The sequence below is a fragment of the Coccidioides immitis genome (genome assembly GCF_000149335.2).
Source record: "Coccidioides immitis RS genomic scaffold supercont3.3, whole genome shotgun sequence".
Classification (NCBI taxonomy): domain Eukaryota; kingdom Fungi; phylum Ascomycota; class Eurotiomycetes; order Onygenales; family Onygenaceae; genus Coccidioides; species Coccidioides immitis.
Window position 1 is genome coordinate 2,550,159 of NW_004504308.1, and position 23,433 is coordinate 2,573,591.

Here is a 23,433-nt window from a genome sequence, read left to right on the forward strand (position 1 = left end):
CTCGAGAAGCTCCGAGCCTCAACTCTCTTTTTGCACTCTCTCGACGGAAAATCCAAAGGCTGACACCTGAGGAGTGCAAATTCGTGCTCACTGGGGCTCCGGGTGGTGAGGACTAAAAGCATGCAGCTCTAAAGCCAACGGCGTCTACCGACTTCCCTCCATCCGCCGTCCTTGTCGTTTAATTCCATTCCACCAGCACTCGCGTCTCCCTGTCGACTCTCTTTGACCACTCTCTTCCACCGCCCTTTTCCCTCCTTATGATGCTCCAACCTCCAACGTCTCCCCCAGCTACCGGCGCTACCCGTCACTATCGTCATTCGCTTCTCCTTATTGAAAATGGCCTCGGATCTCGATCGAAGCCTTTGCCGGCTGCAGATAAGAGACCCCAGTGAGTCAGGCTCTTGTATCTCGGTAGCATACTCGACCGGAGAGTTCGGAGATGAAATGTGCTCGATTCATCATGATCGTCCGCTTTCCACGCTCGAACGCGTCTTTTCCACCCACACACCCATCTTCGAGTCCTTCCTCCTCCAAGCCCCTACCGACACCATATTCCGCCTCTATCATACCTCCAACTACCTGAGGATATTCCTAAGATCGTACCCCACGGCATGGCAATATCTCTCATTCCGTCTGCTCATGCCGTCGGCCACCCAGGTTCGCCCCATTACTGCTGGAACAGATGGCCAAGCCGTACAGCGACAATCAAGACCATATGCCCTCGATCAGTTGCTTTCTCACGTCGTCATACCATTTAGCCCGTCACTGAAGAGCCTGGATTTAGATAATACCGCCGTGTCTGGTCAGAATCTCATCTCAACGGTCCTCAATGCAAGAAGGGACACCCTCGAACACCTTTCCGTTCGGGGTTGCAAGAATGTTTCCCTGAAATATCATATTATCCCGTATCTCACCATGTATGGGCTGCAGTATGACGCAGATATGAAATCAAGATCAAGTTCATCTCCAAAGGTTAAGCATCTTGCACTTAAAAGTCTCTATACTTACCGCTGCAGACACCATCGACGCCGACCCTATCTCACTTCGTCGCTGCTTCGGAGAGATTCAGATTCTGAGCCTACGCATGAGCTTGTCAATCTGTGTCACAAACTCGGAATCTGGACGGACACAGCGTGGTGCACTACTCCAGCCGGTCGTTGTTTCCGGAGAAGAGGGTACGTCTCGATCCGCGTGTCTCAAGGGACTCCTGAAGTGTGGGTCGTATTCGACAGGCTTTGGAGGTCCAAGAACTGGATAGGGTCCGTTTCTGATGCTGGAGAACCCCCCAAGCGTGATGGAAAATTATGGGAACATGACGAAACAGGATGCTATGGAGAGGCCCTTGGGACTCGCGACGGACGTTCTCACGGCGAGGGAAAGACGGTGCCGGCACATCTACGAAGGAGCCACAGGAAGTTTGTCGAGAACATAAAATGTGATTCATGCCTTGAGGAGATACATGAGCGATGTGAGCAGTGCAGCGTGTTGATGCACTGCGTGGGCTGCCGAAAAACACTCTGTTACAGTTGTGCGTACAACACTCCATATCTAAAAGAGCCAGGAGCAGAAGGGGATGGCCCCCAACCCAGCTTCTGGTGGGCTCCTGGTGCTACTACGTCCCCGTGCTCCATGCAAGAACCTTCCGACTCCCAGAACAACGCGAACGCTCCCAATAATAACAACCCCCAAAACGGTGGTCCGGTCCCGATAACATATCCTTCACTTAAATTCCGGTGGTGTTGTACCGAGCCTACGTTTACAGGTGGTGGTGGAATTAGCATTGGACAGGGAAGTCGGGATGTTGATCGAATGCGAGCAGCTCCTCTCCCAAAAGCTCAAGGGTGGGAAGATCCCGAATACTCTTCGAATGAATGGAGTAAAACATTCCCTACATATGCCTACGGCGACCCGTCAAGGCCCGACTATACTCTCGCAGAGGGACATGTGGAAATGATGCGATGGCTACTTGGACCACCAAATCATCAGGCTTCGCAGTGTCCTCGGAATCTGTGTCAGGAATGCTACGAATCTCCACAGTGGAAAGTCCATTGCAAGGCATGTTCTAGGCCTTTGTGCATGGAGCATGACTTACGCGGACTGCGTCTTCGCATTTGTGGCTATCGGGACCTCTTCATGGAGAAGATTGCCATTGATTATTCACCAGCTGCGAATGCCGCACTCGCGCAGGGGTCAGAAAGACCAGCAGTTCCACGTCCATCTTCTGTTCTTGATCTAGCTGCGAACAGCTTAACGCAGACCAACAACAACCCCACGAACACCGAGCCAACTTCTAGCCAACCGAGGTCCAGTCCCCAGGCTAACGGCGCCACTGAGGATAAGCGCCCTCGAAACTCGGCCACAAGCTCCAACAATCATACTCGTGCCTCCTCCCCAGCATCTGCGTTCTGTGAATCGCCCGTAAGGATCGAGAAATGGCAGGGATGCCAGTCCTTTTTTTGCCCGGAGTACCGTGCTGCAGGTGATAAACGACAACGCTGTACTAGCGTGCTAAATGAATGCACTTCTTGCTCAGTTCATGTGTGTCAGGACTGTGTCCGTGCCAATCCACCCTGCACCTGTTCCTTTTGCATGAATAAATATCTCTGTCCAAATTGCTATCTTGTCGTCGTCCGAAATGGAACCTGCCGTCGACTCGAGGAAGAAAGAGCCAAATATTTGCAAAGGCAACGAGCTGGTCTGGAAATGCTCGATGTTGCGCTAGAGCGTCATATCGCAAACGAAGTTGCTGGATTCGCCGGCCAATTCTTCGGTGGACTATCAACGAGCAGCAGTCAAGCTGGATTTGACCACATTGAGCATAGTGGCCAGTTTGATATTCATACAGCACCGTTCTTGGACCAGTATGATGGCGTTCCCCAGGACGATCTTCAGGCACAGGAGTACGATTTTCCATTTACTCATGCTCCGCCTCTTCATCCATATGATGATGAGGAGATTGAGCAAGCAGAGAGTGGGTCAGAACGGACAGACCTTGTTCCTGGGGGTGTTTCTTGAGTGATTTCTTTCCTCTCCTTTTTTTCTCCTCTTTACCTTATAATGATACAGTGATGAGAATTTTTTGCTTCGCCTCAGATCATCTCTTCTAATCCCGACAGGCTACTATTTATAACCCTTTGCCCTAACGATCATGTTTCTTCTCCGATTTAGCTTAAACCCCCGCTTGCCTCTGTCAACCTCTATAATCGGTTTTTCCTTGCATGACCAACATTTTCTAAACCGGTTGACGTTATAAAACCATTTTCATTTGTTTTCTTTTTCTTTTTTTTTTTTTTTACCCTCTTGATCCTGGAGGCGCTCAGAATGTTCAAAGTGGTTGAAATTGCCTTAAATCGTTTTCTCTTTTAAATTTTTTTTAAACCTAAGGGCAAAGCTAGTATGCAAGGAGAAATCTGTTTTGTTTTGGTCACATTGGGAGGGGGGCATATAGCGGGCTCGGTGTAATATCTCTGGACATTTTCTCGCCTTTCGAAGCTACCCTACTTTCTTCATGCTACTCATGGTTCTATGTCTGCTCCTTGAAGAATACGTTCCATCCTTGGTTTGCTGATGTTTCTGCATGAGGCATTTTATATCCCAGTTAGGCTTTTCGGTAGGGTAGTAACGTGTTGCTGGTCAGATTCTTTACATAAGGGGGTTAATGTTAATGCAAAGCTTCAATTTAATTTTTATCTCTGTGTCTATTTTAGAAACAAGATTGTTATTGTCCAATAACATTCTAAAGCCAACACTGTTCGCGTTATTTTAATTGTCTAAAATCAATCCAGGTGTCCTTTCAAAGCCAGACCTAACATTTGCTGCATCAATGTGTAACACGACCGAGAGATGGATCAACATTTTTGGATGCTTGGCATGGAGACAACTTGAATATACCGTTTCACACAAACGTATATCTTCATTAAATTTTATGTATGTACCTAATTTTCTGTACATACACATATTTACTCTGAATATCCTCCTAGGAAAATATGTAGCAAATGCACAAACATAATTGAGGGGCAGATACTGGATATAATTAGTGAATCACAAGGAGGTTGGCACCAAGTCTTCAAAGTGCACGATATATGAGATATGGTGGCTTAAACACCAATGTTCCGCCAAGATGTGAGCATATGAACTCAGGTTTAAACACAAGCTGATGTATCTGATAAGACAATTTGGCCCCCATCATAAGCTGTAGTTCGGACGAAATAGCACACGAGATCAGCCATTTTTAGTTCATGTTGGCAAAATGATAATGGACACTTCTGTTCTATCTGGAGAATAGGAACCGACATCATCGAACGGCCCTTTGAGATCGGGTCTATGGCCTCGAGTATGCTGGTGGAAATGGCAAATCACTTTGCGATCCACGGCTACGTTGGAGGTCGACGGATGTCCGCGGCGATCCCTGGCCATCATAGCTCCGACGTAATGCTGGTCGTGGCTGTGTTATTGGCGGTGGCATATCACTGCGCTGCACCATGCTTGCAACGCTGGGAGAAGTAGATAACGAGGTAGATCGTCGTGAAGGTGCCCATGATGAATTTGAAGAGTAAGGTGGAGGGGGTGTTTCAGTCGTGGCGGTCGAGGTATTGCCAAAGCTACTGGGCACGGAAAACGTGGACGAGGCATCCGACGAATGGTCGTTTGCATTGTTCGTTCGTGCCTGGTTCACTTCGAGATCCAATGGTGTCTTCTCGTCAAGCGGGTACTGGGAACTTCGTCTGTCGGTCCAGGATTGGACCTGCTCGAAAGTAGGAAGTTTCTCGTCGTGGTTAACGTCAACAGGACGAGGCGTGTATCTCGGCAGTGGCACGAAGGAGTTATAGTGATTCTCCGTGTCCACGCCCGCATCCACGTCGACGAAAAATCCGTTACGGCTGCGGCGAGTGGGATCCACAGTCACTTGAGAAATGGAGGGCGATTGGTATCGAACCTGAGTTTGGGGTGGCGCGTGGCAGGGCTTATTCTGATGCCTATTTCTAGGAACGCAACAAAATATCCGGACAATGCAGGACATCTTGTTGGTTCCAGGCGTTGATCTCCTGAAATCGACTGTATTTTGCAAACAACTCGATTTCAAAAAAAAGATATCTTAGCCAAAGAACGTTTTGTTTCCGTTATACGCGAATCGGAATGTGAGTGGTTGCTTAACGTGGGCAGATTGCAGCCATTCATGAATGTGCTAGAGGTGGCATTGCCGATATTTTCCTGACAATCGAGGCATAGTTCACAGGGTCAGCAACTGCAACGTTATAAAGGATAAATATGGAATCGAGAAACAACTCTCTCTCGGGGAGAGGGACCAGAGTTGCAGGAGGGAGTGGACGAAGAAGCCAGATACCCCGTGTTGAAGGCCCTCAACTCGGCAGCGGGCGGGAGACATCAGATTGCGGCTGAGTTCCATGGGGCCGGCCGGTACTGCGGAGTATGCCCTGGGAGTCCCGCCCACAATCGGCCGCTATTATTGGCACAAGAAAGCCGTATCTTGCGGCCCGTTACCGTGTAGGGTGTCGTCATCCAATCAGTGCAACGAACGCCGAGGCTGCCTGTTGGTCACGTGAGGATTGTTTTGGGCGATAAGGAACAATGTTGCTCCGATATCCGATATCAGTTGTAATTTTACCGTCATCCCCATTACCGCCGTAACTTTCGCATTGTCCGCTGACTTTTTTCGTTGACGGCGACGATGCAAATATAACGTTGACTACGGAGTATACCTCAGAGATACCTCGAGCTGAGTGAACCTTTCTTCGCGAGGGTGTGTCTTGTGTAGGATTGGTGCTGAGAAGCGACCCTAACCACCCAACTTCCCTTTCCATCTTCGTGAAAGAACCCCGCCTCCATAGCTCTGTCTGGTGAAAAGAAACCCAAAAATCTACCATTCAGATGTCACCTCTACCCCTCGAGGGCTTTGACGACTACGCGACTGTAGCCCAGCTAGTTCAGCCCCCTCAAGTACCTCGCCATCGCTCCCACGACCCCTCAAATAACCAGAAGCGGTCAGATCCCTTCCAATTCGGTTCCCGATACCTCGAAGAAGGCGACGATGTATTTGAATTCAATGCCTGGGACCACGTTGAAACCGATGAAGATTACAAGCAATATGCTCAGCTGCAGATAGCTAAGCAGCGAGAATCGCCAGTATCAGATTTCAACCGTCAACGATTCAACTCCGACCCGGCAAAGTGGTGGGATCTATTTTACAAGAACAATACAGGCAATTTCTTCAAAAACCGAAAATGGTTGCAGCAAGAATTCCCGGTGTTGGCAGAGGTTACAAAGGCCGACGCGGGGCCGAAGTTGGTGTTGGAAGTCGGCGCGGGGGCCGGAAACACTGCCTTTCCGATTCTGGCGAATAATTCCAATGAACAGTTGAAAGTACACGCTTGCGACTATTCGAAGAAGGCGATTGAGGTGATAAGAGAGAATGAGAAGTACGACGAGAGGTATATCAGGGCCGATGTGTGGGATGTTACGGCTGAGGGTGAAAGTTCACTCCCACCGGGGCTTGGCGAAGAGTCTGTTGACGTGGTCGTCATGGTGTTTATATTCTCTGCTCTGGCACCTGAACAATGGGAACGAGCCGTGTCAAATATCTATCGTGTCTTGAAGCCAGGGGGGCAGATATTATTCAGGGACTACGGCCGGGGTGACCTGGCCCAAGTGAGGTTCAAAAAGGAGAGGTACATGGCGGAAAATTTCTACGTCAGGGGTGACGGGACCAGAGTTTATTTTTTCGACAGAGATGAACTCGCTCATATTTGGGGTGAATGGTGTCCACAACGGGGATTGCCAAAAAACGAATTAGCTACAGCGGAGTCTGAAATAAATGAGGGTGCGGAAAGCGCAGGATTTGAAGTGCTTGACCTTGCAGTGGACCGAAGGCTGATTGTCAACCGCAAAAGAAAGCTAAAGATGTATCGCTGTTGGATACAGGGCCGATTCCGCAAAATAGAGCTTACATCGACTGGTGAATCTAATGGAAATCAAGCTAGACAACTTGAAAATTGAGATGGTTGGCAAAAAAGGCAGTGAGTTGAAATAGTTCTTCAGGATGTGGCACCGCTTTTTGAATATACTATGGATGCCCGAATGCATGCATGCCATGCATAGCCCAAAAATCGCCGCAAAATGTGATCAATATCTGCCACTGAGGGAGCAAGCCAGCTACGTTGGCCGGGGGCCCTCCTCTTCGACAACTCATTTGTCTGGTGTCGCAAATCCGGAGGCGAAATTTGAACCCGCGTGGGATGAACACATTGAGGTCGCTCTGATTGGTCATTTCGAGGATATTATGATGATGGGATAGAATACGGAGTACCTTGCAATAGATCTCAGATAGAATCTAGAGAATTTAGGGGCCAAGCCATTTCACGGCGATGGTGAACTTGACGAGGTATATGTGGGAATTTTATCACTTGGACAAAAATATCTTTTAATTTTGTCTTTATCTAACAGTTTCATTTCACCATCACCAATACCTCATATAACTAATTTGAATGGGTAATATTATAAAAGACAACATGTCAAATCTCACCGAATCGCTCAAAAGCATAGACTGAAGGCTTCTAATTAACGTGTCAAGTATATATTGACAACAAGGCATCATGACCAAGGCTTGTTGAACTGAATAAAGCTATTCTTGATACTCATTTCGGGTGAAAAGGTGTATGAGGGTACCAGGAGTAGAGAGACCAAGAAATGTCACATTTCAACAGGGAACTCTGAAACATTCATTGTGCGGTCGTTATTATATGTGTATAGTCTATTCTAATAAGCCAAACTAGGGCATTCACCCTGAGCACGAACAAAAGCACCCGCAAAAAGATCTTGCATCGCATGGTAGTGGAATAGGATCCCACCCAACACAGCGATGTGCCAAATGTTATGGCTACCCCCAAAGTAATCGAAGAAGCCAGGGCGCCAACGCTCGGGCACCTGGGAAGCGTATATACAAGCACCGGTTAGGTACACCAGGAGGCTCTTCATGATGGGGGCGTAAAAATAGAGAGACCATGCCAGTCCTCGGGTGAGACTCAGTTGAACGATTGGCGCAAACCCGGTGAGAGCAAGAGTCACGTAGAAAGCAACACGTGCCCAGGCCATATCAGCACGGTTGAAGGTGGGATGCCAGGGAAGGATGATGCCAGCGATGCCTAGGGAAGAGGTCATGAGTATGTAAATCCAGCGAGACAAGGCTTCACAGTAGAAGGCGGTATATTCAGTGGTAACGATAGAGGCAGCGACCAGAAAGGATATTCCGGTGTAGTCCACACAGGCGAATCGTTCCATCAGGGATTGCGATGCAATGCCATTCATTGTGTGCCATACTGTGCTGCAAACAAGGCATTTGCAGGCGGCTATGAAGAATATAGCAGCGATAGCGACGTCGGCTTTGGTGCTCAGGGAGAAGTTCGGGCTCAGAGGGTAGAAGTAAAGTGCCACAGCTAGAACTATGATTAGGCCAATCAGATGCGACCAAATGTTCACGAGCTCATTCGAAAAGGTGAAAACCGAAGTCACGCATTCAATCTTGGATGTGGTGAATCGATAACCGTCCAGGATGTGCGGGTTCACTCTCCATGGGTGGGGGAGATCGGCATATGTGATGAGGCGCTTTTCTTGAGCTAACTGGATCGCGCGATCGATGCTTTCCCGGAGTGCAACTTGGGCATGACGTGCACGTTCCATGCCCTCGTCAAGGACAACCCGCGCATGGTGTAAGCCCGAATCCACTGCCCGCCAGCCCTCGTCGATGGCAACGTATATACCTCTGTCTTTGACGGCATGAACACTCGCTTCCAGTTCCGATAAGAAACTCTCCATCAGCCGCATACTAGCCTGAGCTTTTTGCTCCAACGTCTCTTTGGTTGCGAGAGCATGGTTATACTGTTCCTCCATAGTTTCCACCACAATTCTTGCACGGCGCTTCCCTCCACCCATCAGTTCCCCAGATGCATGGCTGCATTTGTCTCGGACCGCCTGCAAAGCGGCGTACGCTCTCTTCAAGCCAGAATCAATATCTACCACGTGGGATTGTCTGTAATCTTCCAGCCATTGTAGCCGCCGTTCCAAGTCAGCAAGAAATAATTCGACCTAGTAAAACGTGTTAACTCATGGTTCTAGAAGAACAAATCCACTACTACGTAGAGTACCGACCCGAAGAAATATAGCATCGGCATCATAATCGCAGGAAAGCCGGCGAGAGGAATGAAACGAATGTCTGCGTCTCCGATTACGGAGGATTTCCGTTGGAGAAAAGAATCCTGATGTCGCGCCTGTGTCTTCTCGATCCGCATGGGATTCCACCGTCATGGAAGGACTAGAACAAGCCATTCTGTCGATTTGGGAGGTTTGAGCAGCGATGGGATTCAACGGGCGCTTCCGGACCCCAGAACCCCTAACGGCTGCGTTTTCAAGCCTGGCTCACGAAAATTGACCACGACAGAGACAGCAGACGTTCAGATATAGGGAAATTGGCAGCAATCATATGAAAAGTCGGGGCGCAGGCAGTTAACTTGAGAACAAATAGGAATGAGCAAGGATATTTCAACGCCACGTCAACCCTCCCCGCGCATATGGGAAGAGGCTAGCGGGCAATATCCTAAGCTACGCAGGACAAAGATGAAGGATGGCTGGTTCAAGAGAATATATCCGGCAAAACAAGTGAGGGGGTTCGGAGTTGAGAGAAATTTGCAACTAGTCAAGCACGGCGACCACGACGATCGGATCCTCAGCCGCTTGGCGTCGATGGAGGAGCAAAAGGAAACATGGACACCATTCCTTTGATGAGCCCTTCCTTCAGCTCCCACCAACCCAACAAACGCTGATATCGATGCTTTTATCCATCCCGAACGCAGTGACACTCGATGATCCCATTATTATACGAGTTGCATTACACAGAAGTAACGTCTTTGCCGTGTGGAACGTGCGGTATTTTTGGTAATACCGGCCGCCACATGCTGTGTTTGGGCAGCCATGATGCCAAGACCGCCAAGCACTTCCAGAATATTGCTTATGTAAGATTGTCGGGTAAATATATCTCCATTCCGATAACGCTAGTCTAGAATGGGCCAGCTTCTCGTTGAGCCCGAGCGACGTCTGCAGTTGAATGAGAGATCCTTAGGTATGCCGCTGATATACCCGCCCAGGCACACCGAATGTTGAGCAGATTCGCATCGTCACCTTCGATCCTTTAAAATGGCCGTCAACGATATTATCACCGATCCTTCGCTCCTTCCAGTCTTGAAAGCTAGCTCCGAGACCTTGACGCAGTGCCAGAATCTGCTTGGGTTGCTGGACCCAACCGCTCTCACCTCCCCTCTACCCCAAGAGACTGTCTTAAACATCTCAAAACAACAGAAGCTCGTGTTTGCATTGCTCTCGCAGCTCCGGGGACTGAACCGCGAAGCTATCCTTAATGTTCGAGCGACAAAGCAGGCCACTGCGGAAGCGCGCCAGGAGATTGACCGACTTCACCTCCACCTTCAGAATTTATACTACGAACAAAGACATCTCAGTGGAGAAATCGCCGCATGCGAGTCATACGAGTACGCTCCCTCGAATTTTGCTGCGGAGATATAGTTTCTAACATATGGTCCCCTGTAGCCACCCGTATACATCGCTGCCTCTAATCCCCGTTCAAGAGTTCCTTGCCATTTACCCCGAACATGCAAATTCCAACGATAATGAACTCATGATCGCGCGAATAAACCACGAACACGCTGAACGGGAAAAGCTGGAACAAGCCCGGCAGGAGCTGTTGAAGAGAAAGCAAGCCTTGATCGCTGAAAACAAGAAGAGGAAGGACGATTTGGCTAGTCTAGACTTAGACTTGGAGCGATTCATTGATGTGAGTAGCGTTCCCTCCAATGTCGGGATCACATTTCTGGATTATCGGCTAACAAATATGTCTCAGGCTGCCAAACCGATCCAGAAGCTTTTTGAGAAGGAGTATGCGGTGGCAAGCCGTAAAACAAGCGTCGATGAGAAGTGACGTTTCAATTGACGCATGCCGGTATCCATAAGTTTCTTCAAAGATGGAGGTCTACAGACATATTCGGGCGTCGTGAGCTGGGGGGGTTATTCGAAATCACAATTATGCCCTTCTTGAATCCCAGCCGTACATTCCGATACGTCGGACGGCACGCGCATTATCCATGAGACTTCCCGACGGAGCGCCGACGAAGCCCCACGTGGTCAGCAGCCTTAGGTTGCACCTAATTCTAGTTTGGACGGTGCAAACCATCCGTTTCCGGAAGACAATCCAGGGAAAGGCCAATGCGCTGCAAGGATCAAGATTACAGCAGGGCTACAGTGCGTCCATTTTCATATTTGGACTCAGCATCTCTAAAACTGTAGTTCATGAAGGCAATGAGCTTGCTATATTGTAGGCCAAATATACACAGTTAGTGATATGCAATCCATTTCCTCCTGTAAATAGCTGTCCAATGCCAAGTAGCAATGCAGACAAATGCTCTATGTGCATCTTTCGTGACCTGTTCTGTAATTGTCCCATTTTGAGAATGCTTTTCCGACAACCCCTGAAGTTGCATTGAGGTGTTAATGGGGTTTGCCAAGCTAGCTTAACTAACAACTAGTTACCAAGATCGCGGCTGCGATCGCGGGATCGCCAGATTATCAAGTCAGCGCCGCACTTCAGCTCGAATCTCGCCAAAATATGAGCTGATGATGTCGGATAATCATGGAGGCGCGAGGAAACTATCCTCCGCTGTTACTCCGACTGAACCTTCTCGAGCAACACATACCGCTGCCGTGATGGAGGAAAGCAAAGGGACAGCGAGTGCCCGGCGCACTCCGCCGCCAGAGAAACCGGAGTCAATCCGCGCCAGATCATTGGTGATAGCAGCGTTTTGGGCAGTGATAATATTTTTGGGACTTCCGATGTGGTGGACAACTACCTCGATATATAGAGCCCGGCTTCCGCTGGATGAAATGGCCGACTGGGCTGCTGGGAAGGTAAGCATATCAACTCTGTCGCACCCTCAATAGCACCGAATGCGGGTTGACTTACTGGGCTGTAGTCATGCCGACCAGTGTTTCCACTTCAAATAGAGGTTCGGGCGCCTTCAATCCAGATCCAGGATGCGAGAAACCTAGTTCAGTCCACACAGCATGCACTTGACGACCTCAACGATTTCTCCGCACATCATCTTCGGCTTCAGCTTGTGGAAGAGCAGCAAACCTCCAGAAATCAATCTCCCGATATCGCGGATTACTACATGACCGTTAAAGTCTTTCCGAATGCTGCTCTGACCGTGCGATTTCTTCCGCAAGATAATGCCACTGTAGCGACTTCTCGCTTGCATCAGTACTCCGAGCACCTGGACATATTTTATCCGCCCAGCCAGTTGACATCGCATTCCTCTCTCGCAGCATTTATCGCTGGTGAATTACAAAATCTGTTTAGCGAAGAGAAAGCCACGCTGCAATACATACTCTCCAAAAGCAATATGCTAGGTCCCACGCTCCAGCCCTCCATTACTGGCAGGCTATCTACACAAGGATTGCAGCCTTCGCACGGCAGTAGTAAAGAGCAAAGGAACCCTGTTATTAACCCGGTTGCTCCTGAATTGATGGAGTCGATTGCTCGCCGGATCGGTCGATCTTTCAAATACGCGGATACATACCATCTGAGCTTTTCGCTTTTCACTCCCGGTGCGGAGCCTTCCTCATGGGATATTGAACCAGCGTTACAAGAATACTTAATGCCACTCCTCAAGACATTCGCCCCTATAAGCAACTTCTCAATTGATACCCAGGTGCAACCGTATGCTACGTTTTCGCCCACATTTACACCCCCCGAATACGACGAAATACGTGGAGCATGGACTCTTAAAAAGGAAGATTTAAGTGCCTTTATAAATGCCGCAGAATGGCCCCTCAGCCCTAGCATTGGCGGCGGTCCCACGATCAATTTCATCGTCTATGTTCCCTCCCCTACCCAATCGCCGCTTCTGATCAAAGACAGCCTTGCAACGAGCTGGTTGATCCCCCAATGGGGTGGAGTCGTCATTCTCAACCCGCCTGTGTCCAACGCCGACGAATTACCGACAAACCCAGCCCATCTTACCAGACAAACCCTCCACTCCGCCATATCCACATTCTCTCATCAACTTCTCTCTCTCCTAGGCGTTCCTTCTTCCCCGTCCCCTCTCCCCCTACGCCTCCAACACCTAACCCGAATGCACACGGCATCACTACTCCTCTCAGCATCATCGACGATGGGCTCTCTTGCCCGACTCACACGCTCACTCCCTTCAATTCCCATCCCCGCAACCGTTGCGACATCAGTCTCGCGCACCCTCTCACACCTCTCAGCCGCCTGTGACTTCCTGCGAGATGGGCAATTCGCCCAGGCTCTCGCTTCAGCCCGTGTTGCCGAGAGCGAAGCGGAAAAGAGCTTTTTCGAGAAGAGCATGGTTGGACAGGTGTATTTCCCAGATGAACATAAAGTCGCGGTTTATTTGCCCCTCCTGGGACCAATCGGTGTTCCACTTGTATTGGCGCTGGTTAAAGAGATGAAAAGGCTAGTAGTAGCGTGGAAAGCTAGAAGCCGGTAGAAAGGGATCCACAGTATTTTGTGTGCATTTTGTGGGTTTAAGGTGGATGTATCTATCTCGACGTTGACTTTTTTTTTTCCTCCCTAATTGTTGCCAATACTGGCATCTCGGAGTCTCTTCTATCTTACAGAGGTCCAGCAGCGGATAACCTATAATAGGAATGCCTTCTCGATTGACCATATGGATTTCGCATGAAGGTTAGCTCTAGTAACCGGGTAGTTGTGCTTTACTCGCTCGGAGCGGCTGAGAGATTGATTTGACAACTTTTATATCAATGTATTAAAATAGTATTCTAAGCAAGCGTAAGAAGGGAATCGAATGGTATATCTACAGAAAACTCCCAGATAGCCAAAGCCAAAAACACCTTCCCATAAACTCCTTCCATGATACATTCGCATAGGCTTCCTCCTCACCTTCCAGGTCTCAATGTGTTCTCAGCTTGGTATCTTCTTGTCGGCTGTCGCGGTGTCTCGCCAACCGGATAGAATGGACTTCCATGGCCATTCTGAAAACCCACACTCTCCATCATCTGGCTGAAGGTGGTCGGTGGACGCGAATCTCTCGCATTGACATTTCGACTTGGCAGAGCCTGCCCTTCATTCAATCGAATGGGGCTGTATACACGTATACTCTCCATGCTTGGCTCTCGGCGCGGATAGATTTGGTTTGGTGGAGTGATTGGCATAGTCGAAGAGTCCGGGATAGTGATCGTTAATTTAGGAGCAAAAAAACTTCGCACCCGCGTACTCGCACGTTCTCTAACGGATCGAGAGTTTTCTCTTCTTTCTAAGCTTCCATGGTGACGAAGGAAGTCTGTTCGCACGGAATCTTGTGCGCTGGAGGGAATCGGGTCCGAGATGGAAAGGATCGCGCCGTCGTCCGACTTGTGATGAAAATGATTGATTTTGGTGGGAGAGGAGGAGTTTTTATTCCTGCGCCGTTTTTGCCAATAGCAAAATGCCATGCTTATCAGGATGCCAGCCACTATTCCAGGAAAGAATCCCGCCGCAACTGCAACGCCAGGAATCGCTGGACAATCTTCAGATGTTGACTCGTTGAGGCTGGGAATTGATAGAGGGGTGGCTGAAATGGTGGTAATTGCTGGAAGAGAAGTCGATGTTGGCTCGGGAGTCGTAGTCGACGTAGAAGACGCGGTCTTTGAAGGAGTTGTATCAACTTTACAGCTTCCGTTATCGCACACATATCCATGGGGACAGCATCCGCTCCCGCATTGCGAAAGAGGCTCCAGGAGCTTGGTGGTTTTGACCACACTGGAGGGGTCTTTGGACACATTCTGTCGTTGTATATCGCAGGTTATCGGCCTGATCGTCGTGCAGTCTCTCCCTTTGGGACAACAAACCAGAGTTGTTGAGTCATCTAGACTAAGGCAAGTCGAGGATCTCGGGCAGCAGAAGTTGGACGGAAGCTTGTCGTCGGGACATCTAGATAAATTTGGCTCCGCACAGGATTCGGTATCTCGTGGCCAGATATCGAAGGCAAGACCTGATATAGACGCACAATGAGCGGTTATGAGAAGCGATTGAAGGGTGCATATGAGCATGAACTTTGATTGCCGCATTTCATGGGCTGAGGCTGAAGTAAAATATGGAAACGAGATACGGATAAAGCGGGAGGAGCAGATTATATGTTCCTCAAGTCGAGGTCAACTCTCAAGACTCAATTGAATAAAACTAAGATGGCATGCTCCGTACTGTAAGGAGATGTCCTTCAGGTTGAACATATGATGTATGAAGAAAGGAAAAACAAGCATTAACAATGGTCTGCGAGCTCAATTGCACAGAACTTCATTGTTAAGCAGAAAGCAAAAGCAACCTCGAGTAACGAGGGGGAGAAAGGAAGGTATTCAATATAAAGTGGATGGGACAACATCCATGACACAAGAGCTCGTCACTTCGAGGCTCCTTGCTGAAGGAAACATCGTCTGCAACCGCGTACAGGCTATTTCGGGCCATGGTGACGGAGACGGAGTGTGAGAGCCACTGAACCGTGAGTCTGAATCAAAAGCCAGACGCTAGGAACAGCCTGAAGAGTTTGACGGGGTTCGAGGGGACGGGCGGCTGTCGAGCGTGCAGCAGCGCCGGGTGGAATGGTTGGACTGCAGGCGACGACGTTGTGTTTCCGCCGCGCTGCTAAATTGGGAAGCGTGTCAAGCGAGGGCGGCGGGTGTCAATCCGCGCATGCTGATTGGCCAGAGCTTGAAACATTCAGGTTAGTCCTAGAGCGGCTAGTCAGGTCTTGGCACCGAAGAAATTCTCGGCCGCCCAAGAGCGTCGAGTTCGCCCTCGCTGCGTTCGAGGATCCGGCTGGGAGTCCGTGGGCGATGATCCAAGTTGGTTCTTCATGATATTCCAAAGGCTATTACGGCCGCAGCTCGGTCTGCGCGCCGTATCTTCAACTAAAGTCGGTTTTCAGCCCCCAATCGCCCGCTCAGTTCGTGAGACGCTAACAAAGCTCCCACACCAGACATTCCTATCGCAATCCCATGCTCGAGGTGTCCACAGCGTCCCGACGTTGATGTACGATGCCACCTTCAGAGAAAATGGCGTTTCAGAGTTATTATCGCCAGAGGGCTACGATATGGCCTGGACCCAATATCAAGGCATGGTGGTGGACAAATTGAACTTGTTGACGGCTGGTACGTGAGCCATATGCCTTCGCAATATCTTGCGTGTACTCGCGGACACCCAACCCTATCAGAAGCGAAAGAGGCCCTAATTCGAACTCATAGGAACGCCCGACGAGAGTCTGCCGGCAGGATCGCTCCTGCTTAAATACGCCCGAGATGCCAGTATGGCGTCGCTCTTCAACTATGCCTCGATGGCACATAACAACCATTTCTTTTTCAACTGCATTGTGAGTAGCTTGGCAACGTTCTATGTCTGTATTCCTCAGCCTTCGATCTAACTTGGCTCCTACCATAGTCCCCCGAACCCGTCGCCATCCCTCAGAAACTCGAAGAAGCTATCGACGAATCATGCTCCTCCCTGGACTCACTCAAAGCGGAATTCCTCGCAACCGCCAACGCTATGTTTGGTCCAGGATTTGTGTGGTTGGTCAAGGTTAAGGATACCGCGGAACTGAAGATTCTCTGCACCTACATCGCCGGCTCTCCTTATCCCGGAGCCCATTTCCGTCGTCAGTCCGTCGATATGGCAACCCAAACAACCGGAGTTGCCGGAGGTGAAAACCCCCAAGTTGCTAGTAAATTAGCAACAAGAACATTCGGTGCGATGGGACCGTATTCAAAGAGCAAGGTTTTGGCTCCCGGCGGTGCCGACATTCATCCTATCCTCTGCGTGAACACCTGGGAGCATGTTTGGCTCCGAGATTGGGGCATTGGTGGTAAGCCCGGTTACCTTGAGAAATGGTGGGACAGGATCAATTGGGACGAGGTATTCCAAAATTACAATCAGGTTGGACCAGAGTCTGTACTGAGCTCCAAGCGGTCACGGAGCCATGCGCCCTATTACTCCTGAACATGCAAGTTTTGACCTGATGATTAACCGTTCTCAGCGATGTATTATATAAATCTGTGTCTTTTTTATCTTTCCTCTTGGTCAAATGCATCGTACTCAGGTTTACTGTATCTATAAATGTATAGATTCTTTTAGAGGCTGACCCTCTATATCTGACCCAAAAAAAAAAAAAAAAAAGGAAAAGAAAAAAAAGAAAAGAAAAGAAAAGGTATAATAAGCCAGGCTACAGTTCTAACAAAATGGCTCCCTAATTTCCCAAAAAGCTCTCAGCAAAATATGGATATAACGACACGAAAATTCCCACGCTTCACACTTTTTGTATGAAAATGTTTCACTTCCGCCGCTCCACATCCATCACCCTCTTCTCAAACGCCTCTATCATCATCCCAGCAACCTGATTCTCCACCGCACTCATCATCGCCGCATGCATCGCATTCCTAAACCGGAAATTCACCGCCAAATCCACCCTCGTCATCTCCATGCCCACAGCTCTCCCTTCCAGCGGCTCCAGTTTCCATATCGTATCCAGATACTCAAACAGGCCGCCGTCCTTGCCCTCCTCTCCCTTGCGCTGGAATGCGATGTCTCCGCTCCGCGCGCCCACCGTCCACTTCGCCTCGTCGCACTCGACTTTGGAATGGAAAGTTTCGCTTAGAGGGCCGTATCCGACAGTGAGGTAGGCTTGGGTAGGATAGCCGGTTGCGCGGTCGCGAGCCGTGACGGTGGATGCGGTAAGGAAAGGGAGGAAGTCGCGGTATGATTCAACAGCGGAGATGATGCGGAAAAGCGGGAGAGGTGGGAATGAGAGGGTTCGCGTGGCGGAGAGGGAGCGCGGAGGTGGTGTGGAGAGCTGTGGTGCGAAGGAGGAGAGGGAGGGTAAGTTGAAGGCTCGAGATTGGATTGATGTCGGCGTTGTTGTTGCGGTGAGTGGTTTTGTGAATTGTGACCGCAATAGCGGGGAGAGAGTGGAAGAGCGCACGGTAGCCATGGCTAGGGAACCCGCTAGGGTAGGAAATGCGATCTGCGACGCGATGAAAGGGGGAGCAATGGTGTTGCCTGGGCAGAGCGTGTGTGGAGGGCTGTCGTTGTGCGTTATTGCATGATCCGGGGCGGGCGAGGATGTAAACGGACGCCGGGTTTATATAAAAGAGATTGGAGCCCTAAATCTCGTTACGCCGGCATTTGCGCCCTTATCTTCCGAATGACCCTCAACAGCCCTGCGGCGGCTGTTACCGTCTCCGGATTCAACAGAGATGCGCGAGCGAATCGGGATCGTCTTCGGCCAACAGCCGTCAAGGATCGCCCAATGCGGTTTAGCGGGCTTGCGGTCATTTTTCGGGCGTCAGGAACAAAGGTCGATTTCCCCGACGCCCGAGTGGTCGGCCCATCACCGAGACAAGGTCGACTTCATGCGCTGATATCCCGCAGCTCCAATACTACAACCTGCTATGGGACTTCTATTAAACATACAGGCCAACAGCCATCTGGAGGACAGTTACATAGTCAGTCCTTGGGGAATACGCATCTTCCTCCTCTGAGTGAGTTATTGCAAGGAGCTAGCCGCTCAAATCCTCACCTTCTCCTCAACCATCCTCGCCGTTCTGGCTCACCCTTCTCCGTCATCGCATGATTCCCCACCAGCCACCCACTCGACTGGAGACATACCCATGTCTATCAAGTATACTCCGTACACAATAAATTTTATAATTTTTATTTCACCGGCACATATGCTAAATGCGAATACCGGTTGGGTTGCCCTTGTGCCTTGAAATGCCAAGGCCGTTTTAGAATGGCACTCTTCCCCTCGTTTATCATGTAGCACTCTGGAGTCTCGATACTCGAGCTCTTGATTTGTGCTGGCACATCCCATGGCTGAAGAGTCACTTTCTCGCGTTGGCGTGATGTCTACGGGAACTAGGTACAAACATGCCGCTACTCTGTGCAGTCGGACACCAGTCTATTGCAAATGCAAGAGAGAGTGTCAGAAAGTTTGATGATATCGGGTTCTCAAGAACAGAGCTCCAGCTTCATGATTCCTGGGAGATACTCTTGACCACCGTCACACCAATCACGCATCTCCCGAGACCTGACTTATCATCTACCCCTGCAACGGGAAGTATAGCATCCGCCCTTTCTCGACAGTACATAATAACCCAGCCTTATGGTGAATCGCTGCTGAAATGTAGGCAGGAACCAACATTCCTGATGGCCAGGAGTGCAGTGCTTGTCATTCAGGACAAACTCTTCCGTCAAACTTTTCCCAGTGATTTTAACACTCTGATCAAAGCACTCTCCTGGTAGGATACGGCACCTCATGAATCGAAATCAAAACAGCCTGTGTGCGTAATCAGGGCTGAAGCATGACTAGCTAGTCATCACAATGTCCTGTATGAGTGTAAAATATTTCATGGCCTCAAAATACTCACTCCCTCCGTCCACAATTGATTTCATTTCTTAGCTGAGTGATACGCATCTGATGAAAATCAGAGAGAGTTCTCATGCTCATAGAGTAAAACACCAGGGAAGTGCAAATCTTTGCCCCTTTGCGTCCCAGTCTCCCATATATTAACTAGTTATACATTTAATGGCTTGTAGTACTAAGATTATAATAGTCGTGAAGTCTAGATACAGTGTGATTTCTACCAGCAGTTCAACAATAGGCAAATAAATGAGGGGATTGTGGTTTACTTTAGAGAATAGAATGACAGAGCAGCTTTGATCCGGACCTTGCTACATATCATTAGCGGCTTTAACTGGCTTCCCTCCTCCCTTTTAGCCTGTCAGGGCGATGAACTCTTCCAGTAGGCCTACTTCGTGTCTCTAGCGCCACTGGGCTACCAGATACGTAGTACTGAGGGAAAATCCGGATTCCCTCTTCGGTACTCCGTACTTAGCTATATTATGAGGTAGCTCTAACAGCTCATTCAAATGGGCATATCCCCTTTTCCCCTTTCCCCATCTCAAAAGTGGTCGCCGGGGATGGAAAGATGAAGACAAGAACCTATGACAGATGTCCGAACTCCTTCGAAGACATCGACAGGCCTGGAGTTTATCCACCTTCGGTGCTGTCCTCGAGGGAGCATCAATCATCTTCCAATGCTTCCTCTTCTTACCACATAAATCGCTGCACCTTTCCCGGCTCTTGCGGCCATTCAAACCCTCTGTATAGAAACATGTACCCTGTCACCGCGTTTACTATCAAGAACCATACTCCCTCGATTATCAGAGGTAAGTATCGGATGAGCTGCTTGCTCGCCTCGTTGGAGGATGCAGTGACGTTGTCGCTCCGGCTTAGTTGCAGCGAATATATCGATGAGGGGATATGTAACCGCCATAAGACCCAAGGAATGATAAAATACCGTGGCTCAACGAGAGGTGCGGTAATTAGGCAAAGAGTTGTTGATGCGAGCCACACGATCACAAAGCTGACTCGGACTCCATCAGTTGGGTCATCACGCTTAGAGTGCAGGGAATTCGGAGAGTCAGCCGTGCCTCCTGTTAATGCTGAACCACCGGCCCTTTTGTACTTCATAGGGGCTGGACCAGGCTGGGGTTCTGCCGCAGTTGAAGTTCCTGCGCCGAAAGCTGAGATGGAGGCCCAACCACAGAGAAAATATACCGGAGTGACAGCATACTTGATGAACGGCTTTCGAAGTAGCATCCGGAAAACGTAAAATACATAATGGCGGTTATCGGCAAGAGTAAAGGGGTGAACAATGGTGTTGAAATGGACCGCTAGGAGCATCATCACAATGAAACACGCGGCAATGCTAAGTCGAGGGAGGCTTTTGGCGAGTTCACGCATGCCATTTTTAGAGCTGAAAGCTCTCTGCAGAGCTAGAACCCATGGCGCGACCATAACCGGCCAGGAAAAGAACATAAAGTAGGCCCAGATGTACAGCATCTGAGGGACATGCAGCCCGGCTGTGTGGAATTCTTTATGACCTGCACGTGGAAGTCAGTATCAATCCTAATGTTACTCTAGAAGTACAATACGAACCAAGAACCACACTGCCATTCCAGAGAACAAACATCCCGAATGCACCAAGGAGACTGATGTATGGTAAAAGTGCAACGAAGATGACGCGAGTATTCACCGCTGCGGCGACTCCGATTGATAGACAAGCCTTGAGATAGTCTATAGCCACATCATCAGCACCGAACACGAAGTGGGTGAATCGGCATATGGAAAATGCCCACACACCGTACCTTCAAAAAATGCCTCTCTAACCAGTGGATCGTAAACTTGTCGAAGGCCCCAGCTCGACTTCATAATTGATGTGATGTCAGAGGAATGGGCGTCTACGCTCAAAGAATGCAGCATCTTGACGACTTGCAATCCACCTAGGAATACTGCTGACCAAAATATATTCGTCTGGCGAAATAACAGGGACACCAGGCCAAAAAGGAAGAGCAGGATGGAGTGAGGCGAGGACAAGGCGTTTTGGGAATTTAAATGTGCTCCATTAGCACTCTCCAAATCCCGACGATAAACCTCCAGCACGATGAGTAGCGAGGCCAGATCCGTATAGTAAAGGCCAGAAAAGAAAAATATCGGCGGAAATAGGCAGATATTCAACGCTATTATAGTAAATTCCCAGCCTGACTGCCGCTCCGCCGAAACCCCCTTTTCGGCCCCTGATGATCCTCGTACATGCTTCATCAATCTCTTCAGCACAATCGGTAGAATGTTAAGCAGAATAAATCCATTCGCGCATCGAAGATAAGCAGCAGTCAGAACTGCTGGTTTGCGAGATATCACAAATCCTACTGCCGCGACGACATAGGAAAGTAGATACAATCCTGGTGGTGTTGTAATCTTCGGATCCCATTCTCTCCACTGATGCCTCCAATACGCTTGTGCCTGTCTGACATGAAAGGCTTCATCCAGGTATGGATCAGGCACGATTGTGTTGACCTTATATAACCAGTAAGATATGCATGTCGATAAGATGAGAGCTGTCAAGAGTGTTGGCTTGACCAGTGTTCTATGCCTGTGAGGCCTTCCCCCTGTCATCTTCAGAGCACAGGAGAGACTTAAAACAGGAGGTTTGATAGTTCATGGAGACAAAATAGATCTTTATTTTGACCTGGGCCAATAAGTTTTTGGGAGTCTCTTATCATCAAGATTTTGTTGAGCCTCCCTTTTCGGTTTTGGGGTGATTTTGTTTTGCCTCAGAAATCTGACTTGTGGCCTCCAATCATGCTTTCCATGGGTCATCTTGGCACAACCTTGGTTAACTTGCCAAGTTAGTTTTAACGAGTTTACCCGCCTCCTTGGCTGGCTTGTGGCATGGGAGTCTGGATCACCAGTAGTCTTCTCTCTTTGCTGTACAGAGTACCAGCTGGCTCATACAAAAGGCAAGGATAGACCGCGTGTGGTCTATTGAGGTGAAAAGAGTGAACGGCATGCCGAACGTATTTCTCGCGACCTATGAACCTCTTCAGTACTTTTGAGATAAGCTGCAAATTTCAACTTCTGGGTTTTGCTTCCGATTCCAGACATGGACCTTGGGAGTCAAGCATCGTTGCTCTCTGCTACCATAGTTATCTACACATTAGCTGGTAGAGTCCTTTCAATAGTAGCCATACTGAAGATCGCGACACAACCATATCATTGAGGCAGCGCCAAAACCCAAGTTTTGCGACGACTTGGTATCTTGACTCAAAGACTTCTTCTCGGAGGGCCTACTAGCCTACTAAGCATGTACGGAAGCTAAAGGAACCACAGAACCCAACTGCATTCAGTGCTCTTCTAAGCTTGCCCCTCCTAGGAGCTGGGATGAGACCTGAGAAGAAGAAGACTCTGCATCAGATCAAAAAAGATCTGAGCCAAAAACTGGAGGTTAACTACATAGAGACTAGTTAGTGGCTTGAGACTGCCTTCTGGGCTCCGGCCAGTGCTGAGAGACGCGAAGCCTCTCAATATATAAATTCAACCACATCCAAGATCCAAGCTAGCTTAACAATCAAATAAATAGCATATTTCCTAGTAAATAGTAAGTGGAAGTAACAGGGAGACACGCGAATATTTCGTGATTGAACGGTGAAGAATAGATCGGATGCAGTAGGACATACAATAGTAGAGAACTTGTGCTGCCTAAATAGGGTAAAGAATGGGGCGGTGAGAAAGATTCTGGGCTTGTACGGAGTATACCACCGGGGCTCCATGACGGAACGAACTGAGATCCAGAGCCCTCTTTGATCCATCGAACCCCATAGACATTTTGGCTTCACCCCATAGAAATTACCCCTGAGCACCATCCACATTGCCAAACACAGATTCCTATTGGCTGGTTCGGCTCCCACATTCAAAATCCTCGCATATTTTGAAGAAAATTCCCAATATC

The 23,433-nt window shown here is 49.1% G+C and overlaps 10 protein-coding genes across 10 annotated transcripts; 5 read left to right on the forward strand and 5 right to left on the reverse strand.

Moving 5' to 3' along the window:
* The first annotated feature begins 24 nt into the window (after positions 1-24).
* On the forward strand, positions 25-3,700 carry CIMG_07995 (uncharacterized protein). Its single transcript, XM_001240831.2, has one exon. The coding sequence runs from the start codon at positions 337-339 to the stop codon at positions 3,013-3,015; it is 2,679 nt and encodes an 892-aa protein (XP_001240832.2). The 5' UTR covers positions 25-336; the 3' UTR covers positions 3,016-3,700.
* A 159-nt stretch (positions 3,701-3,859) lies between these two features.
* Positions 3,860-5,340, reverse strand: CIMG_07994 (uncharacterized protein). Its single transcript, XM_001240830.2, has one exon. It carries the CDS (start codon positions 5,018-5,020, stop codon positions 4,322-4,324), a length of 699 nt encoding a protein of 232 aa, XP_001240831.1. The 5' UTR covers positions 5,021-5,340; the 3' UTR covers positions 3,860-4,321.
* A 350-nt stretch (positions 5,341-5,690) lies between these two features.
* On the forward strand, positions 5,691-7,442 carry CIMG_07993 (actin binding protein). Its single transcript, XM_001240829.2, has 2 exons — positions 5,691-5,761; positions 5,834-7,442. The coding sequence occupies exon 2, from the start codon at positions 5,890-5,892 to the stop codon at positions 7,012-7,014; it is 1,125 nt and encodes a 374-aa protein (XP_001240830.1). The 5' UTR covers positions 5,691-5,761; positions 5,834-5,889; the 3' UTR covers positions 7,015-7,442.
* On the reverse strand, positions 7,413-9,875 carry CIMG_07991 (hemolysin III family channel protein). The gene is made up of 2 exons (XM_001240827.2): positions 9,163-9,875; positions 7,413-9,099 (listed from the first exon to the last, which is right to left on the reverse strand). Exons 1-2 carry the CDS (start codon positions 9,337-9,339, stop codon positions 7,774-7,776), a joined length of 1,503 nt encoding a protein of 500 aa, XP_001240828.1. The 5' UTR covers positions 9,340-9,875; the 3' UTR covers positions 7,413-7,773.
* A 260-nt stretch (positions 9,876-10,135) lies between these two features.
* Positions 10,136-11,255, forward strand: CIMG_12060 (THO complex subunit 5). The gene is made up of 3 exons (XM_004445058.1): positions 10,136-10,553; positions 10,612-10,855; positions 10,922-11,255. The coding sequence occupies exons 1-3, from the start codon at positions 10,204-10,206 to the stop codon at positions 10,997-10,999; spliced, it is 672 nt and encodes a 223-aa protein (XP_004445115.1). The 5' UTR covers positions 10,136-10,203; the 3' UTR covers positions 11,000-11,255.
* Positions 11,256-11,694: 439 nt separating this feature from the next.
* Positions 11,695-13,923, forward strand: CIMG_12059 (GPI transamidase component PIG-S; the record flags this gene model as incomplete). The annotated part of the gene is made up of 2 exons (XM_012358549.1): positions 11,695-11,982; positions 12,048-13,923. 2 exons carry the CDS (start codon positions 11,695-11,697, stop codon positions 13,584-13,586), a joined length of 1,827 nt encoding a protein of 608 aa, XP_012213972.1. The 3' UTR covers positions 13,587-13,923.
* CIMG_07989 (uncharacterized protein) lies at positions 13,654-15,695 on the reverse strand. The gene has a single exon (XM_001240825.2). The coding sequence runs from the start codon at positions 15,163-15,165 to the stop codon at positions 13,996-13,998; it is 1,170 nt and encodes a 389-aa protein (XP_001240826.2). The 5' UTR covers positions 15,166-15,695; the 3' UTR covers positions 13,654-13,995.
* Positions 15,696-15,902: 207 nt separating this feature from the next.
* Positions 15,903-17,290, forward strand: CIMG_07987 (Fe superoxide dismutase). Its single transcript, XM_001240823.2, has 4 exons — positions 15,903-16,007; positions 16,071-16,242; positions 16,336-16,460; positions 16,529-17,290. Exons 1-4 carry the CDS (start codon positions 15,948-15,950, stop codon positions 17,081-17,083), a joined length of 912 nt encoding a protein of 303 aa, XP_001240824.2. The 5' UTR covers positions 15,903-15,947; the 3' UTR covers positions 17,084-17,290.
* A 124-nt stretch (positions 17,291-17,414) lies between these two features.
* Positions 17,415-18,071, reverse strand: CIMG_07986 (cyclase/dehydrase; the record flags this gene model as incomplete). Its single annotated transcript, XM_001240822.1, has 1 exon — positions 17,415-18,071. The coding sequence occupies one exon, from the start codon at positions 18,069-18,071 to the stop codon at positions 17,415-17,417; it is 657 nt and encodes a 218-aa protein (XP_001240823.1).
* A 1,554-nt stretch (positions 18,072-19,625) lies between these two features.
* On the reverse strand, positions 19,626-22,100 carry CIMG_12056 (glucosyltransferase; the record flags this gene model as incomplete). Its single annotated transcript, XM_001240821.2, has 3 exons — positions 19,626-21,028; positions 21,084-21,221; positions 21,293-22,100. The coding sequence occupies 3 exons, from the start codon at positions 22,098-22,100 to the stop codon at positions 20,193-20,195; spliced, it is 1,782 nt and encodes a 593-aa protein (XP_001240822.2). The 3' UTR covers positions 19,626-20,192.
* Positions 22,101-23,433: the final 1,333 nt, after the last annotated feature.